Here is a 16735-nt window from a genome sequence, read left to right on the forward strand (position 1 = left end):
ACTGCTGCCATCTCTGCACTGAGATGAAAAGAAAACAGATTATCCACAGAAATATGCAACTAAGTGAGCAGACTAACCAGTGGATTTCCAGTGTGAAAAGTTTACAGGCCGAACCGTGAGCTGAAGTTGGGAGATTTTATGCTACACAGCAAGAAGTGCATCATCTTACTTCTAATATGAAATTCAGAACTGAAGTGTTGAAGCTCTGGATGACAGTGCAGCATTTTGGACTGAAGAGGAAGAAGTATCACACTGACTGGATGGCAATACACCTCAGCAGTTCAGCTAATGGGAGTTCTACTTTAGCTTAGAGTTGCTATGATTAAGTGCAGTTTAATATTTATGCAATCATCCATCAGTGTGTTATTTGTAACTCTGTGTGCGTGTGTGTAGTTTGCACTGTGTGCAGTATGTTTACAGTTTTCTGTAAAGAGTTGGTCAGTGCCTGAGGTCTTTATGTGGTCTAATCCCACAGCCTCTTTCTGGAAAACACGAGTAGCAGTGGAACCACTGACTCAAATTTTGGATCTCATTCTCATGACCAAGCAATTGTGTGAGTTTCAGAGCGCTCTGAAGCTATAAAAGAGGGCAATATGAGCACATACACGTTACATTATTGTAGATATTTCAAGGGAGGCTAAACAGTGAAGCACAGTCGGTCCCAAGATGGGCAGGGTGAGTAGAACAACATTTAGATCTGGCATGTAAAATCATTAATACCAGGTTATCACTCACATACAATCCCCGCCAGATCATCTTCTACGAGGACAAGAACTTCCAGGGTCGCAGGTACGAATGCGACAGCGACTGCACCGACTTCCACTCCTATCTGAGTTGCTGCAACTCGGCCCGTGTGGAGAGCGGGACCTGGGTCATCTATGAGAGACCAAACTACTTGGGTTACCAGTACGTCCTGAAGAGAGGGGAATACCCCAACTACCACAGCTGGAACGGCCTCAATGACAGAGTCAGCTCTTGCAAGATGATTCACTTTGTAAGCCATCTCAACACATCAGGTGCCTCGTACCAAGAGGTCAAAGACACTGTGGTTAGTGGGAAAGTGGCTGTGTAAGATCCTACACATCTCAGGGGACGTTGGGGAATTTTATAGCATTTTAAAAACGCCACTTCATTTTCACATAAATGAATCTTGAAATCTGGATCGGTGGAATAAATCCATGATAAGAAACAACGTATTTTGTAGTGACATCAATCAAACCTAGCTTCATTGTTTTCCCAACCCCCTCCCCTCTACCTACCATCTTCTTCTGTATCCCGCTTCACTCAGGCCCCTGGAGACCCCTACAAGATCCAGCTGTATGGCAAAGCCGATTTCTCCGGTCAGGTGTTTGAAGCGAGCGAGGACTGCGCCTCTGTGCTGGAGACGTTTCACTGGAGAGAGGTGCACTCCTGCAGGGTCCTGGGAGGCTGGTGGGTCTTCTACGAGCACCCCAACTACAAGGGCCGCCAGTACCTACTGGAGAAAGGCGAGTACTGCAGGCCTGTGGACTGGGGCGCTGTCTGCCCCACTGTGCAGTCGTTCAGACGGCTGACTGAGTAAAAGAATTCCAATTATTATTATTTTTTTAACCTTTTCTTTGGCTTTCGATTAGCTAATAATTTGCATCAATGCAGCTGCTAAATAGCTAAAATAAAAACTGGATGATGAGGCATTGCGCAGTTGTTTCATCCCTGTGTGTTAGTGTGGTGCTTTAAAGTGTGGAGATAAAAAAGTCTACCCTGTGTGACCACAGCTAAATTATTTAAAGCTGTATTAAAGAAGTTATTAAAAGGGACTCGGGGGTCTAGTTGAGGGGGTTGTGGGTGCTGTAACACCATTTAACGGATTTTATGTTCACAGATTTTCCCAAATTAAAAACATAAGGCACCACTTTGGTGTTTATGCAAAATTCAAGCTATTTTAAATCAGGGCTAAACTTGGCAAAGTATGCTCATGTCCTTTAGAAAGCTCCAATCATTGATTTTGCATGAGTTGTGTAAGAGCTGCATTCATTTTCAGTCAGTCTAACATTACTGCTGTGTGTTGCACACCTTTCAAATCATTTTACAGACTGGTATCCTAACAGAAACCAGTGCTAGCACAGTAAAAGGAGAAAAAACATGCTTTTAGTATACACTTAGAAGTCTTTCCTTTATATGATTGACTGTAAATAAATCAAATGAAACTGTAAAACAAACGTTTATTCTCAGATCTTCTTGAAGGTGCTCATGATAACAGTTTCCAACAGTTTAAAATCAACATATTTACATTGTAACCCGCATGCCAAACTTTGTCATGCAGTAGGATGTGTGGCATGCTGCTCCTGTCTCTTAGTCGAGTGTCCCAGTCTTCCTGTGTGCTCACATCGAGGACTGTCCCTCATCTACGAGGCTAAGCTGGGTGGTGTGCTCCCCCCACTCCACCCTCTGCAGGTCCAGGAGGGGCTCTCGGGAACGTGACGCCATGCTGGAGGTTTGGAGAGAAATCTGAGGCTGGATGTCAGACTGGGAAAGGGAATGAGGATAAGACTGGGACATGAAGTGGGTCTCTGACTGGAGGTGGGACTCAGAATGGGATTGGAGTGGGAAGTGGAGCCGAAGCCGTGATTGCGGCTCTGATAAATCCACCAGAAGGGGAGTGATGGATAATGGGTGGCTTGATGAAGAAAGAGAAGGGATGGAGGTGGAAGAGGAGGGATGTGGCACGATTGTGTGCTCGTGGGGAGAGCTGTTGAGCGAAGGGGGAGCCGAGCGGTGAGAGACCGGGGGAGTGGTACTGGTTTGGTGAGAGAATGGAGGACTATGGGGGGAAGGAGAAGAAGAAAGTGGATCGAACTCTCCTTGAAACACCTTGGTCATGCTCAGCTGTGGAGAGGGCGGTTCATGCATCATGGACGACGGAGGATTTTGATCATCAGGACAGTGCACAGGTGCATGCTGGGTATTGAGGTGTAGGGCCAGAGAGCAGCTGAGTGGGGACACGCTGGGCGAGGGAGTCACGGCACTGGGAGTCAGCAGTGTGGACGGGTTGTGAAAGAGAGGCCTGAGAAGTCGCGTCATTTCCTGCAGCTCCTGACTCACAATGGATACTTGATGGGAGAGGACAGACATCTAGAGGACGAGATGAAAGGATGTGAAAGCAAAAATAATATTACTGGTAATCCCATATAAATACAGCATTTCTCAGTAACACATAATTACAAGAAGCTTTTATCCCAGACACTCGTGTCGAGATAACCCTGCAGGGATTTGTGTCTCCTCCTTGAAGGGAACCGAGGATCTCATGCTCACTGGCCAAACGTGTAAGCTCCTCTAAAATGGCTTATAACTGTTTCTTAATATATTCATTGGTCAGTGTCACAAATAATTATGAAGAATGATGTCATTCATTCATTCATTTGTTCTTTCATTTGGTCTAATTAACTCCCTGCCCTAATGAGTCTTATTAAAACCAGTAGCAAGTGATTAATTTTTACTGTCATCATGCAACACAAGTTACACCAAATTATATACAGATGAAGTCTCTTTATGTCTCTAACAAATCATAAATAATAAAGCAAATAACAAATAAAAAGAGCTGATGAATTCCATCATCTCACCGCCCGAGAAAAGAAACTCTTCTCCAAATCCAAATCCACACTGTCAAAGTCTATTTATTTAAAATTGTGAAACAAATAATTAGGCAAACAGGAAAAAACCTTATGCCTCAAGCTTAAAAACAAGTACTGAAATATCCATATTCATACGTGTTTCACATTTTGAAATCCCTGAAGCGCACAAAGGTGCTTAAAGTAAGTAAAGTTGTAGAGCTAGCTTACTTTTTTTTAAACAAACCAATCTCAACCTGGGGCTATGGTAGGTATTTGGTGGGGTGGGGGTGGGGGAATGATTTGGCCCAGATTTTTGCTGGATGTACTCCCTCTAGGAGTACACTAGCTTGTGCCCCAGGGACCATTCACATGTCAGGGGACTGTGGTTTGATCACATAATGTAGTGTATTTAAAAATAACAAGGAAAAACGACACACATGCAGTGCATGAAATGTACCTTTCTAGCATTTGGAGTCATCGACTGGATTGATCCCTTTAATTATCACAGAACTGCTTCTTTGTTAAAGCCACAAAGAAACTGAATAAAGTTTTGATGGACAATTTTTTTTGCCCTGAAGTAATAAACAAAATCTCTTGACAAACAGCTACATCTTAGGCCCCTGAAGGTTCTTATCTACATCACGTTATGACATCATCACGTTGTTTGTCGACCACCTACCAACGACCTGTTCTTAACCTTTAAGCACCTAATATCTAATGAAAGAATTACATAACTTTCATGTAATGGCAGTCAAATCTGTTGAAGCTGAATTATACAAGATATATTATAATGTCACCATGTTACCTAGCAACTGCCTAGCAACAGGCTTAAATCATCAATTTTTAGGATTTGGTGCACCTAGAACACTTTATCGAAGAATTGCATTATTTTCATGGGGATGTACTACTACTACTACAACTACTACTACTACTACTTCTACTACTACTAATACTACTACTACTACTACTAATAATAATAATAATATTAATTACTAACTTCATGCAGTTCTTAGCATTAATAGATTCATATCTTAAAGTGTTGGCAAAGTCTGAACCTGAACCAACTGAGCCACTTTACATGCATTTTGTTGAGACTGTCCTTAGAAACAACAAGTTAGACAGAAAGTTAAACTCTTACAGCTGCACAACCGTGTTCTACATGGTTGTGTAATAAATCATTAGCTGCCACAAGTGCCCAGTAAAATAATGTGGATGTAACCACAGATTAAGAGCCTGCTGAAAAAAATGTTTTGTTTTTCATGACACTATAACAAGCCTTACCTCATATTTAAGCTTTGTAATGGTTTGCATGGTTTCATCGCGGGCCCCTGTGGACACACAGATATACACACTTACACACAATGCGTTAATTCTGAGTGAATCAGGACTTTGGAAGCTGGTATGAAGGATGATGTAAAAATGTGGCCTTCAGAAGTCTGATACCCACTGAGCTGGACACAATAACAAAAACATCCACCATATAAACGAATGTTGTTCAGTAGCAACATAATATTCACAAAGGCTCTATCCATCAAAAAACTTCAGTATTACTGTGCATTAGTTTTTACCGGCTCTTCCTGCTCTTTACCTGAGGTGGCTGAATCCGGGCCGGGCAGAAAGCTCTGGGTTGCACTGGGAGAAAAATCAAATCTCGGAATTGAACCGCTCTGGTTTTCTGTCTCGATCCCATCCACAAACCTGAGGGAAGACGGGGAGGCGGTGAGAGTGCATTTCACGCAAGACAACAAGATAACACAATAAAATTGGATTTACCATTTACAGATAATTGCCAGTTAGTATAATAAGAGACTCCAGAAAAAAAGGGGGCAGTTTGGGGAACTATTTTATCTGAATGTGGGAATTCAGCTATCAAAACCTGCTGGTTAATGACACAGAGACACCACATGGTGGCAGCAGACTCTGCCAACAAACTGCAATACTGGGTAAAAATGACACATTAAAAGCTGCAGTTATACATCCAGGCAGGTATACTGGAAATGACTTTTACTTGTTTAAGACAACATACGAGATCCCTCCTTCCTTATGTAAATTGACATTATACATAATGTAAATTTACATGAGCAAGTTCCAACAAAATAAATCATTCGTTGAGTCCAGAAAATCTTTTATTATATCACACAGAACTCCTTTAGAGTTTCCAGGAGTGTGATTAAGGCACTCCCCAAAACCTTTCAGTTATTTTATATTCTTAACAGCAAACACTTTCTTTTCAGAGTAGAGTAGTCGACAAGATTCATTAGCCTGGGAGGCACGAACCTGCTCAATAAAAAGTTGTTATTATTTTCCTATTAGGATCTAAAATATGCATGAAAGTGGTGCATGAGAAAAGATCGAGCTGTGCCCTGTCCTCTGAGGTGCGTGCATTTGCTCAGTGAATTTCAAAGTGAGTGGAACCTGGATGACAAACCAAAAATCCGTAGGCAGCATGCAAAAATAAGTATAAATGTAATAAGCGCCATCGATTTAAAGTCTATAGTTTTGTAGTTGAGTTCTTTTATGGGAAACTTACAACCAATCAAAAATGATCAAAGCGTCCTCGCTCCACACTGCTGTCTGTTCTGAGAGTGCTTCAGCTCTGAGAGGAAAGTCTCTCGGATCTATTATCTGCTAGACTCCTGCAGATCCCAGACCTCCATCTGCTTTCTACAAAGCCCGCAAAATTCACAGAGATGTCAAAGGCTCACCACGCCTCTCCAAGAACTCATCGTTATAAAGAGGGTTTATGGAAAGGCTGCCCAGCTGTCAACAGTCAGTGGGTCAAAGGTCGTGCTCAGTGTGAGCAGATGACGGAGAGAGGCTGCGCACCTGTGTACTAATTACACTCCTGCTCACGCACAATCATACACAGAGTGTGTGACTGTAAGCGCTCCCTCATTCACTCATCTGCTATTTACTCCTGCTAGGAATTTGAGTTTTTGGACGCTAATGAGTCACCACCGACAGATGTAGTATTGCATAACGCTAATGTGCGTGCCTATTATCTCACGAGGTAGGAGGAAAGTAGCGTTACATTGTGGGATCTTTAGCAAAATGAGGTGTAAGGTGAAACTTACTTTTTTTTTTAGGACTTTATGTAGAAATTGGACACAAACTACCAAAAACAGAAGCGTGGATTGAATCAAAATAAGGTTTTTTATGTGGATATAATGTAAGCAGTCCGAGAGCGCAAACCACCATGGTGGCTCATTCTCCGGGGTGTCATTTCCTAAATGTTGCCAATATAAACAAAGGCAGCAGAATTTTAAGTTTTAAAGATAAAAGACATATTACGTTTGACCTTATTTGACCTTGAAGAAGAGGTCAGAGTTTAAAAAATAACATGATATTTTAAACTATATACAGTACTTTGTATATGTTGACACACACCACACTTGCAAGAATCATAGTTTCTAAATTCCAAGTAATTCAATGATTTATTGGTCAATTTTTGACCAATAAATCATTGAGTTGACCTTGAAGACCTTGGTAGATGTGAACCAATTTTAATGGACTGTTAACACGACCCCGCTCTACACCCCTACAAAGTTTCATCAGAATTCATTCAAAAGCTTTCCAGCTATCACGGTTACAAACAGAAAGACATTCAAATGCTACCAAAAACATAACCTCCTCCTCGACAAGTTTGCGACAGTTGCTTAGACATGATCTTACTTCCTGTTCAACAGCTTCGTCCTTTCTATAAAAACCTCAAATCCATCTGCCAGCTTTTTGTGAGACATAGTCGAAAGATTAACAGCGCCCATTCTGGTGAAGATTAAAAAAAAAAAAAAACATCCTTTGAAGTAATTTGGTGAAGTTACATTGGACATGACACATCTCAGCTTTGGGACTTCCCATAGCATTACCAGACACTTCAGTCCCCAAATCCAATTACCATGTTCTTCCTCTAAGCATGTGGTGTTATTTATTCATCTAATTTTGGTGAGTTTCCCAGTTTTGAAGATATTGGCTGTAGAGATGTCTGCCTTCTCTTGAATATAATTAAACTAAACAGCGCTTAGATGGAATTGAAAGGATGAAAAAGGATGACTGGGAAAAAAAAATCAGCAGCAGCATCTCATTTCAGAAATCATGACCCACTTATTCAAAATAAAATATGCGAACTTTGTTGGGAGCAGTTTCATATAAGAACTATTCTCTTTGCTACGTCCATCAGTCATATTGCTCTGCAGTGCAGACCCGTGAAGAGAGCTGCGTGCTTGTAATAGGATGTATTAAAGGCAAGAATTGAAACCCGCCTCAGTTGGACTGTAATGTTAGGTAGAGTATATACGCCAAAACATAGAGAATTCCTCCAAAAAACAAGAGCACGCATAGAGAGATTGTGTGATTTCGTTCTTGGATAAGTCTCTACTTTATGAAAGCCATTTCTGAAACCACTCTGAGACTCTGCCTTTATATAAAACACAGAGGGACAACTAGACTTTTTCCTCTTCGATATTAAAAAAAAAAAATCTTCTGAAAGAAAGCATTTTGAGAATCTGCATACATTTAAAATTTGTAACATCACTTTAGCTACACACAAACGACTTTTAAAGCAGTAATATACAACACCACCGTAGCGTCACTGACAAAAGAGAGGGGGGAAATTTTTCAACCCCTTATTTTAAGAAACCCATATGAAATGAAGACAGAAACATTTTGAAAGGAAGTGCTTAGATGCAGAAAATGAACAAATGCAAGTATGTAGTGTAGCTCTAATGACAGCTGGGGTACCCCACCATCCTTTCTGTGGTCGGGATCCAACCACAAAATTTCATCAACATCACAAAGGATTTTATTCCCTCACCAGGCAGCATGGGAAATATGCCCTGGTGTGTCTAATCCAGCCTTGAATATCCTCTATGGAAGCATCCCTATCGGCCTCTTTCATGGAATTTAAGAGGTTTTCTATTGAGGGATTTCTGTCAGAAATCTTCCACTGCTATGATGAGAAAAATTCCACTACTCTGCAGTGAGGTGCAAAGGATGTGAGGGTCAGGGCAAAAAAGATTTGTCAATGTGAGGTGGTCATAGAACCAAGCAAAACCCGAGCAGACTGACGGAAACCAACATCTTAACACATGATAATGTACTTTTCACTGCTTTTGTCGTCTTCTATTTTCTTGACAGAAAGTGTGGACAGTCCATGGAACAGTGAAGGCACTTAAAGTGTAGATGCACTGTTTGTCCACCTTCCTCATTTTCTTTACTTCTTTCACTTTCAGTTTATTTATTTATACAGTTCCAAATCACAGCAACAGTCACCTCAAGTCGCTTAATATTGCAAGGTAGACCCTACAATAATACAACAGAGAAACCCCAACAATCATATGACCCCCTGTGAGCAAGCATTTTGGCAACAGTTGGAAGGAAAAACTCCCTTTTAACAGGAAGAAACCTCCAGCAGAACCAGGCTCAGGGAGAGGTGCACATCTTCTACTGGCAGACCTTCCTTCCTCATTCTCACTGGCCCATCATTCACCATCATCTGTTAACAAATGCCCCAATTTATAGGGATCTAATTCATGTGGCTTTTTTTTCACATGATTAAAGGTGAATTCTTTGACCTGTATACCATGTGTGCTTTCTGAAGGAACACAGGAGGATATGTTGCAGTGAATGATTTATCAAATTTTAAGTGGATAAAGCAGGATAATTAAGCCTTGCCAATGCCCCAAACTTATCCGTATTGAAAATTGATGCCTACCATCAATAAACTTTCAACCAAATTGTTAGTATGGAATGTATTAATATATATGAGGCTGTATGCATACTTTTGGCCCTGTTTGCATTGGAGAAAACCCCAAATAAATCCAAGCTCATGCACCGAATTCTTGTTTTTAAAGTCATTAAAGATGTATGCTGTGCAATCATTCCACCCAGGAAAAAAGAAAGGTTCAAAGAATTCATTAAAAGCCTTAATTTATCATGCTGTTCATGCAAACTTCTGACCACAACTGCATGTGTGCAAAAAGGGTTTAACACACAGAAACTAGTGAATATGTTTTGAAGTTTATAGAATGATGAACATCATTTGAGATGTGAGGTACGCCTAATAGCTTTTTAGCTTCTTGTACTGTGTTGGCCGTTTGGAAAAACTTACAAAAAATGTTGAAATTGTTCTTAAAACCACTGAATGCTTGTTGTGTTTGTACATCACTCCCTTGTATGTTCCCTGAAAATGGTTGAAAGTGTATTTACCATGTTTAACAAGTTTCAGTCGATCAAAAGTTGCTAAATTACAACTTCACTTCCTGTTCGGCAGCTTTACCGGTGGTTTGTCTTTAATGGACAAACACTGTTGAAAAAAAATATCTATAAGATAACCTTTGAAAGGCTTGATTTTAAGATTGGTAAGCAAGGCCGACAGGGTGCCTGACTGCTGCTCAAGCCAAAGTGCATTGAACCCCTATGGTGCTTTCTCCGAGTGGTAGACCTCATTTATGCTAGGCCTGGCTGGGCTCGAGAATGAGCAAAGGCCCAACCAAATGGAGCTCGTTCTCGAGCCCCTACCCAGGGCCTGGCTCCAGGATGAAGCTCCAGTGATTATGTCTTGGTCAGGGTGAACTATTCCCTTGATCTTGTCAGCATCTAAGGGGTTTTCTGAATCTCTCTTAATCTGGACCCTCACATAGGACCAATTTGTCCCGAATAAAGGGCCAAACTTCTCAGGCTGAATGGTTGCTATCCCAACATGGGCAAGCAAACCCCTCCACCATGGTAAGATAGCAATTCATGGAACAATGTCCTACTGGGAGACCGGGTGCACACTTCTGATATGCCAGAGCATGTCTGTGATCTGCCTGTCAGCCAGCATGGCAATACCTTTGTATCCACCCTGAAGAGCTGTAGGAGGTCTGGGTTTCTCAGCTTAGCCTGCCGACTAATCCAGACATGGATACGAAGTAGAAAATGGATTTAAGACTATTTTTACCAACTTTGGTGAACATTAGAAAAAAAATGTGTTGTTAAACAATTTTAACAGTTTCATTAAAAAAAAATCCAACAAGACAGTAATTCATATGTTTGTGTGCTTTGAACTCAACTTTATTGAAGAAATCTAACTGTGCCATTTTTTTTTTGAATGAAACGTGATTAAAAAGCCATGTGCCAAGAATCACCCTCCATCTGCGACCCAGTGCTGGCATTTGGGTATAAGGCATTAGATGAAGAAAAGGTAGAGACAGTGTGGGTGTCTGAGCTGCTTTACTGGTTGTGCCCAGTTTACTAAAACCAATCATTAAAGGTAGGTGACTTTTTTTTTCTTTTTTAAAAAATACAACTGTAATCCTGCTTTTACATGTTTTTTGTAAAACTGACACAGTGGCACAATTTATGCTCGTCTGCGCCCTCACACAGCTGAGCCAAAATAAATTGATTCCCCAAGCCCAGAGTCTGCTGCCACCTCTCTAGGGACTCCATGCAAATTAGCCTGTGGATGGTTTGTGTTTATGAATAATGTCACAAGTGACAAGCAATTCAGGCCAAATTCCCACTGAGGATTATTTACCAGTGAATGAACTCCTCCAGGCGAATCTAATGCTAAGTACCGAGTCAATAAATCCGTGAATGGCTCCCTACCGAGGGCTGAGGTCCGGCTGCAGGCAGCTGAAGCTCACAACAGGGATCTGCAGGCTGGAGGGCCGGACGGGATCACTTGCTGGCCGGAAGGGCCTCGGCGGCAGAAGCGGGGAGCGAAGAGGGGAGCGGAGGGGGGAACGCAGGCCGCGGCCCAGCCTGCCAAGGGATGACATCTTGGGCAGAGGGGAGCGTTCGCCCTCGGACCCTGAGCCCTCCTCATCTTCCTTAATGGAAGGAAGCTTTTTCATGATTCCTCCATTACTCTCACAGTCTCCCTGATGGGGCAGAAGTTAAGATAGGAGGTTAGAAAACATCATCAATTTTCAGCAAGACTGAAATAAATACTGAAATATTATTCTTTTTTTCCTGCAGACTACCTTTTTTAGTCTTTAAAGTGAAAACACAAAAAAATCTGAAAAGCTTTTTGAGAGAAATCAGGAATGGTGTCATGTCACTCGCTGATCAGTAGGGGGAGCTGCTGAGTTACTCAAAGCACTGATCAGAGTGAAGACTCGCCATTCACAACAGCTGCATCGGCTCTCATCTCCATTCATTTTATGAGCAGACCTGCAAAGAAGCATTCTCATTCAAAGCAAACGCTCCAGTCGCTGACAGTCAGTCTGTGTGAGGTGAACCAACTGAACTAAACAGAGAGTTTAATTCCTGCACTCAGCGTGTTGTAGGCGGTAGATGCATTGTATTAAAAGGTTGTTGGTTGTATATCCTGCGCTTTTTCTCTTTTTGCATTTATGCATTCTCACATGCTCCAGTTCAAAAGCTGATTAAAAAAGCTGGCATGCAACCCCATTTTCTCTTTCCCCTCTATTCTCCCTTGTCCTCAATTTTTGTTTCCCCCTGTCACCACCACCAACACCACCCTTCCCCTCCTCTCTCCTCTGCTTGTTGTCTTCTTCATCCAGTCTTGGGCTCACGTGCCTGCTTGGTATTTTTAGATCACAGAGGTTTAATTTTAGCAGAGGTTTGCCTGGAGGGAACTAAGCGGAGAAGGGACTGTTTGGAGTTTCAGTGTGTGTGGGTCTGTGTGTAGTATGTGAGCAGCACGTGCAGTCTTGATATGCAGCGTGCCACAAAAGGGCCACCGGGAAGTTATTAGTGTTGGGTTTGCAGGTGTGGAAAACGGTGTATGTATGAGCACTGGGCTGGAGTGTGACCAGTAACATGTTGTGTGTGTGAGTTTCTACATCTTTTAGCAAGTGCAAATATGTTGTGTTATGTTAGTCTGCATTGTGTTTGCAATGAGGGCATAAATGTGTTGACACAATCACATCACTGTGAAGTCTGGTTTGAGCCTCCAGGAAATGAATGAAAGTAATTGTCTTCAGTAGGTGATGGAAATATGACTGTGCGTGTGGATTTCTTTGTGTGTTGGCACGTGAATGCAAATATCAGCAAGGTTCTTCCTCCTTCTTCCCCTGCAGCTTCCCCTTCATCCTGATGTTTTCCTCGTCTCGTCTCCATCTGGATATCGCTCTATTTTTATCCATCTGGGGATGACCCTGCCCCTCCCACACACATCTGACAGCACTATTTTTAGTCCCACGCTGCGCCCACTTAAGGATGCACCGCTGCTTTCGCTGCACGTGCATATACATAAACTCCATATGTGGGTTTGTGACTGTAAGATGCTGACAAGTTTGGTGCAGTGAGCTTGAGATTCATTCTTATCCTTTCATGCTGGATCTGCATCCATCTTGATTCGAAACTGCCTGTTAATGCAAATACCTAATCAGCCAATCACATGACAGCAAGTCAGCGCATTTAGAATGGGGAAGAAAGGTGATTTAAGTGACTTGGAGCATGAATCTGCCCAAACAAGCATCTCTAGGTTTTCCAGAGAACAATCTTAAAAAAAGAGAGAAACTATCCAGTGAGTGGTTTTACTTCTTTCATTTGAGACCAGGAAACTGACACTACATTTCACAAAGGATCTCCATAACTGGAAAACAGAAGATAGGAAAAACATTTTCCAGTCTGGCGAGTCTGGATTTCTGGGTACGCAACACAAAAGCATAGCTCCATCATATCTTTTAATAGATCCCCCTGTTGGTTCTGTAATGGTGTGGAGGATATCTTTTTGACACATTTTGAGCCTCTTAAGTACCAGCTGAGCTACATTTAAACATCATGTGTGAATGTGTGTCTGAATGTGTGTGTGAACGGGTGGATGACTGGATGTGTAAAGCGCTTTGGGGTCCTTAGGGACTAGTAAAGCGCTATACAAATACAGACCATTTACCATTTACCACAACCTGTCTGAGTATTGTTGCTGACCATGTCCACGTGTACCATCTTCTGATGGCAGCACAAAGTTGGACAACTCACAAAGCTTAAATCATCTCAAACTGGTGTCTTTTCAATGCACCAATTTAATTATTCTTGTTGACAGAATTAAGCCCATATTTTTCCAAAACTGTTCTTGGCTTTGAAAACTTGTTTTGATACATCTTTCTAGTAAAATTCAGCTGGAACAGAGTTGAATTTTAACTGTGTTTGCTTAACCTGTTTGAAAACATGACCACATTTATCTTGTAAGGCTTAAAGATTTAATTTTATCTTCTAAATTATTAAATTTCAGAATTTGAAACTAGGTTATTTTCAGGCAGAATGAATTTAGCAATAAATGTTAAGTGAAATGTTTATGGCAAAATCTAATATTTAGTAAGAAATTGCTGCAATCATTTCATACCAGGTGAAATCTAACTTTATTATACTACACTTAAAAATGGGACAAGGTTAGGATTTCTAACAGCAGTGATGTTTTTATACAAGAACAACAACAAAAAACCATTATTTCGGTTTTATTTACATATTTTTCTGTCTTTTTTTGTTATACTATATGAATGTCAAACTCATTTTACATTGTGGACCACACAGGGCCCAGTTTACATGACTTTGGCCTTAAATTGTAAAACTGTAACATTACAGCCCACTGGTGAACCCACTGTAAAAATCATCAATTTTTACAGTAGATAGTGAAAAACCTGCAACCTTCTATCATCTAATTGTTTATCTATTACTTATTTACTGTGGTACAGATTGAATGGTTATGGGTGAGGTCTTTATCAATGGGAAACGCTGTAAAAAAAAAGTATTAAAATACAGTTAAAAATCTAAAATTCATGCCATTCTTTATGTTTTTCCAGGGGACCAGATTGGAGACTTTGGAGGGCTAATTATGGCCCCTGGGCCTTATGTTTGACTGTCTTTGCCCCCTTGATGGTTTCTCTTGCCTCTGTGCTCATTAGCAAGCTTACTCACAGTAAAAATGTGACTTATTTCTAGTGTAAGCTGGTTTTTCATGTGCATGCTACAGCCGAGATCCATCTGTAAAGCCCTGGCATGTGAATCCTCGTGTTTAGATCGTGTCTTTATCCGCTGGCTGTGTCTCAAGCAGAAGTCGCGGGTTCCTCCTCAGTCCCGGTCCAGATGGCTAATCCCTTTCAAGTGCAAAGCCATCGCCGTGGCATGGCGTAAAAAAAAAAAAAAAATGGGTGGAGGAGATCATTGCACAACTGAGACTAATCTAAGACACAGACAAACTATTTTCGTGGCTGTTACATTTAAAATGTATTATTAGCATGAGTCAGGTTTTACACTTGATCAAGGCAATGAAAACTAATTGAAATAACTAGAATTTGGTTCGTGATTAGGGGTACTTTAATCTTTTTTTTTTTAGCCAATTAGAGGAGGTGTGTATTGATATCAGTGGAAATGAGTTTTCGCCCTTTGTGAAGCAAAATAAGCTTGGTTAAGGAACACATGTCACAGGTGAATTGGTGACGCTTTTACTAATGCAGGTAATGACATAGCCGTAGTTCTGCACATAAGTTATGTGGAGTGACTATAAAATGAGTTTGCCATGACTTTGGATGTTTTTGTTAAGTAATTGTTCAGTTTTTAGTGATGTTTTATTTTGGCATTTGCGTTTCCTTCTGCGCCTCTTGTTGATTTACTTCCTGCCTTTGCCTTTTCCCCCTCAACTTTTATGATTTTTTCCGCCACCTTCATTTCTTTTGCCTTTTGTTCTGTGTTTAATTTTCCTGCTTTCTCCCTGTACCCTGTCCTTCCATCTTCTTGGTCACCTCTGCTCGTTCTCAGTGTTCCTCTCACTTTTTTCCTTATTCACATTTTTTGCCGTTTATTATTTCAGGGCTTCGTGTTTCTGGCTTGTTGCTTTTTCTTCTGCCTATTTCACATTGCATTGGGGTCCACATTTAAAAGAAAAAATAATAATAATAAATCTTAAAGCTAGGGTAAGAAGGACCCATAACATTCATAATGGCTCTCCAGTGGAAGGGTGTTTTTTTGGGGTGGCATCTGCTCTGTCCCTTAAATCAACCCAGAGCATAATGGAGGGATTATACATCCCATCTGGCTGTAAACATGTTGATAGGATATGTGGCTGTGGAGAACAATCCAAGTGCTTTACCTCCTTCTACCAACCACCAGTCACTGCTGGCACCTTGAGTTTATTTGTTCTTCCTCTTATTGCATTGAACATCACTGATAAAATATCACCACTGGATTTATAATGTGTGTTGCTTCAAAAATAATGTTTAGCCTGAAACTAAAATTAATGTGGTAAAATTGCTACAACAAAGGTAATGTAGTGATGTTTGGCAGTTGTTGTACCTCAGTGTTGTGCCCTTCTCGTAGATTGTACGTCAGATCGTTCCGGATTTCCGTGATGAACTTCTGAGCGTAATCGGGATAGAGGCAGAGCACCTCACGCAGCCCTTTGAGGCTGATGTACTGCAGATCACAGTAGGTTAATGCTTTCACACAGGCGTTGGTCTTTATAACTTCCTCCTGTGTCAGACAGTCAGAGCCAATCAAGTCACCGCGACCTGGAAAGCAGAGACACAATAGATAGTAAACAGTGTGTGTGAGGTGTTAAGAAGTAGCCCGGCACTTGATAGAGGACACCTTATCACATCTGGCATCTGTTTTTTTTTGTTTTTGTTTTTTTCATAAGATGATCAAAAAACCGAGCTATGGTTTAGACTTCTCTTGGCAAAAAATGGTGACTTAAAAATACTTTAAACTACAGCAGTGGCAATGTAAAAGGTTTGTAATAACAATGAATAACAAAATGAAACAAAAGAATGAAAGCCACCAAATGAAAATGGAGAGGATCCTTCTGGGAGTGAGAAAGAAAGAAAGAAAGAAAGAAAGAAAGAAAGAAAGAAAGAAAGAAAGAAAGAAAGAAAGAAAGAAAGAAAGAAAGAAAGAAAGAAAGAAAATCAAGTCAGTGCTGAGGGGATTAAGTAACAATAAAAAGTAATGCAAAATAAGTAACTGCTTCTAGTCAAGCCTTAACTGTGGGGGAGAGACACTTGACCAACACAACTTCCACTAGCATCACATTACTTCTTTTGACATTTAACATCAGTTAACTAAACTACCACAGCAGCCTGGTGAGTACAGCTCCTGGCTGTGATGTGACTGAGTTGAATGCACTTGGCTTGGGACTCATGCATCTAACTTGCTAGCATAGCTAGCTTGCTATGGTAGCTGGGAAGCTAGTAGTTAAATTTTAA

The 16735-nt window shown here is 41.0% G+C and overlaps 2 protein-coding genes across 3 annotated transcripts in view; one reads left to right on the forward strand and one right to left on the reverse strand.

Moving 5' to 3' along the window:
* The first annotated feature begins 538 nt into the window (after positions 1 to 538).
* LOC113016009 (gamma-crystallin S-like) lies at positions 539 to 1676 on the forward strand. 2 transcript variants are annotated; one of them, XM_026158449.2, is made up of 3 exons: positions 539 to 675; positions 752 to 1048; positions 1289 to 1676. In XM_026158449.2, the coding sequence occupies exons 1-3, from the start codon at positions 667 to 669 to the stop codon at positions 1559 to 1561; spliced, it is 579 nt and encodes a 192-aa protein (XP_026014234.2). In that variant the 5' UTR covers positions 539 to 666; the 3' UTR covers positions 1562 to 1676. The 2 variants fall into 2 exon arrangements, with proteins under 2 accessions (XP_026014234.2, XP_026014235.2); XM_026158450.2 differs by having other exon boundaries at positions 752 to 994.
* Positions 1677 to 2187: 511 nt separating this feature from the next.
* Positions 2188 to 16735, reverse strand: part of LOC113015985 (voltage-gated delayed rectifier potassium channel KCNH8-like) — a 47165-nt gene continuing 32617 nt past the window's right edge. The window contains exons 11-15 of the mRNA XM_026158404.2: positions 15828 to 16042; positions 11175 to 11449; positions 5179 to 5288; positions 4872 to 4918; positions 2188 to 3111 (exon numbers count right to left, since the gene is read on the reverse strand). Coding sequence (XP_026014189.2) covers positions 2362 to 3111; positions 4872 to 4918; positions 5179 to 5288; positions 11175 to 11449; positions 15828 to 16042 — 1397 coding nt within the window. The 3' untranslated portion in view covers positions 2188 to 2361. The remainder of the gene's footprint in view (positions 3112 to 4871; positions 4919 to 5178; positions 5289 to 11174; positions 11450 to 15827; positions 16043 to 16735) is intronic.

Source organism: Astatotilapia calliptera, chromosome 23, assembly GCF_964374335.1.
Source record: "Astatotilapia calliptera chromosome 23, fAstCal68.1, whole genome shotgun sequence".
NCBI classification, from domain to species: domain Eukaryota; kingdom Metazoa; phylum Chordata; class Actinopteri; order Cichliformes; family Cichlidae; genus Astatotilapia; species Astatotilapia calliptera.

Excerpts from the sequence above, each read along its gene's own strand:
- LOC113016009 (XM_026158449.2), top strand. Across the intron at positions 1,049-1,288 it reads AAGAGGTCAAAGACACTGTG|GCCCCTGGAGACCCCTACAA; the intron begins GTTAGTGGGAAA and ends CGCTTCACTCAG.